This window comes from Diaphorina citri, unplaced genomic scaffold (genome assembly GCF_000475195.1).
Source record: "Diaphorina citri unplaced genomic scaffold, Diaci psyllid genome assembly version 1.1 scaffold403, whole genome shotgun sequence".
NCBI lineage: Eukaryota > Metazoa > Arthropoda > Insecta > Hemiptera > Psyllidae > Diaphorina > Diaphorina citri.
Window position 1 is genome coordinate 21,486 of NW_007377838.1, and position 1,950 is coordinate 23,435.

Genomic DNA, 1,950 nt, shown 5'->3' on the forward strand with positions numbered 1-1,950 from the left:
GCGGAAACATTTATATGTAATATCACTGCTCCTTTTTATAAGCTCTTAGAGCTCATTTTTTAATCAAATTAAGTAAACTCGATTATAAAAATAGGTACATTACTTCCTCTCATTTAACTATCCTTATAAAAAGTTTTCCCTTCCTCCTCGTCAAATGGCCTTGAATTGAATGCGATAGGAAAAGGACCGCATTCATTCTCCCTCTCCCTTTCGACATGGAACTAACTCCGCCATAAGTGGCTGCTCACATGCTTGAGTAAGTGCTTGTGCCAGTCCCAAGCCTGGATGAAGGAGGAGGGTTGCTCATTGGGTTAGCTCCCCGATAGCGTAAAAGAACCATTTGGTTTAAATTGCTGTGAATCCTCCAACGAAGCCTCGGATGAAAACTGGACGGATTAGGAAATGCCCTCGGACTGGACAACGGATTGGAACCACTACTACCGATATTATCCTAGCCACTTGGAACGTAAGAACATTGTTGCAAGCTGGTAAAATGCAAGAGGTGGCTGGGGAAATGCTCAAGGATGATATTGATTTGATAGCCATTCAAGAAATTAGAAGGCAGGGTCAGGGGAAAATTGATAAAAAAGACTTCAGCCTTATCTACAGTGGACCTAATCAGAGAAAAGGACAATTAGGCACTGGTTTCCTGATCAACAAATCAATCAGAGGCAGCATACTTGAGTACAAAACAATAACTGACAGAATTTGCAAAATTAGACTGAAAGGCAAATTCAGAAACATCACCATTTTATCTGTACACGCGCCTACGGAAGAAAAGCCGGATGAAGATAAAGAATCCTTCTATGAAGAACTGGACAATACTCTAGCACGGGTTCAGAAGTATGACATGGTCCTGGTGATGGGGGACTTCAATGCAAAGATCGGGTGCAAAGAAAGTCAGAAAAAGGTAGCAGGCCCATTCACACTGCACGAATACAATAGTGATAACGGTGACTTACTGGCAGACTTTGCAGCTCGAAACAAGTTATTCATCAAAAGTACAGCCTATCAACATAAAAGAATTCATCTTGGAACGTGGAGGATCCCTGGCACGAATGAAGTCAACCAAATTGATCATGTGTTGGTATAGTGAAAATTTCATTCGAAAATGAGAAGAAATTAGAAGTCTAAAGATTAGGGGGACCATATACCTACGTTGAACGAAATTACTCAATCCGATAGCAACAACGGAGGTAGCTAGTTACATATTAGTTACCTGAAATAAATAGTAGACAGGTCTCCATATTGAAATTTCCTTTAGCCAGTCCACCCCTTCCAAAGTACCTCCATATGTACTCTTTATGTATAAATAAAATAGGTAGGAAGGAACATACCTTAATATATAATGTCAATTGTTCGGAAATATGTGTAAAAGGCATAATGGAGGTAACAAGTTTACAAACGTCTGAAGTCGGCTCTATATTGGAAATCTTGAAGTAGATGTTGATGATGATGATGACGCAAAGAAACTGCTACTACCGGGAATCAGAACCAGGGAGGTTCAAATTATATACATTCAGGGCGCGAGTATCAATATCAATAGGTAGGAACATATTTCAGAAAGATATCAATAAGATCAATGGAGTCGGTACAACAGGAGTCAGCTCTTTGATTATTTGTCGGAAGTTTAATAGGTACTTACAAGATTTACCCATCAACTGATGCTTGGGCTTGAGTAACTTGAGTACCTACCTATTTATTATAATTTTAGACGGAAAAAACATATCGTAAACATGGACGTTAAAAAAATATAATTTTTTATTACGTGGAAAAGAAATTCAGAAGAGAAAAAGTTGTACCTACGTTTTAAGCTCTTGAAGTAGATGTTGATGATGATGACGCAAAGAAACTGCTACTACCGGGAATCAGAACCAGGGAGGTTCAAATTATACATTCAGGGCGCGAGTATCAATATCAATAGGTAGGAACATATTTCAGAAAGTTATC

General features: G+C 38.8%; 1 protein-coding gene across 1 annotated transcript; it reads left to right on the forward strand.

Annotated features, from left to right (window-relative positions):
* The first annotated feature begins 493 nt into the window (after positions 1–493).
* LOC103508479 (craniofacial development protein 2-like) lies at positions 494–1,093 on the forward strand. Its single transcript, XM_008473031.1, has one exon. It carries the CDS (start codon positions 494–496, stop codon positions 1,091–1,093), a length of 600 nt encoding a protein of 199 aa, XP_008471253.1.
* Positions 1,094–1,950: the final 857 nt, after the last annotated feature.

Bases quoted from the DNA above. Each gene is read 5' to 3' on its own strand.
- LOC103508479 (XM_008473031.1), top strand. From the start codon at position 494: ATGCAAGAGGTGGCTGGGGAAATGCTCAAGGATGATATTGATTTGATA.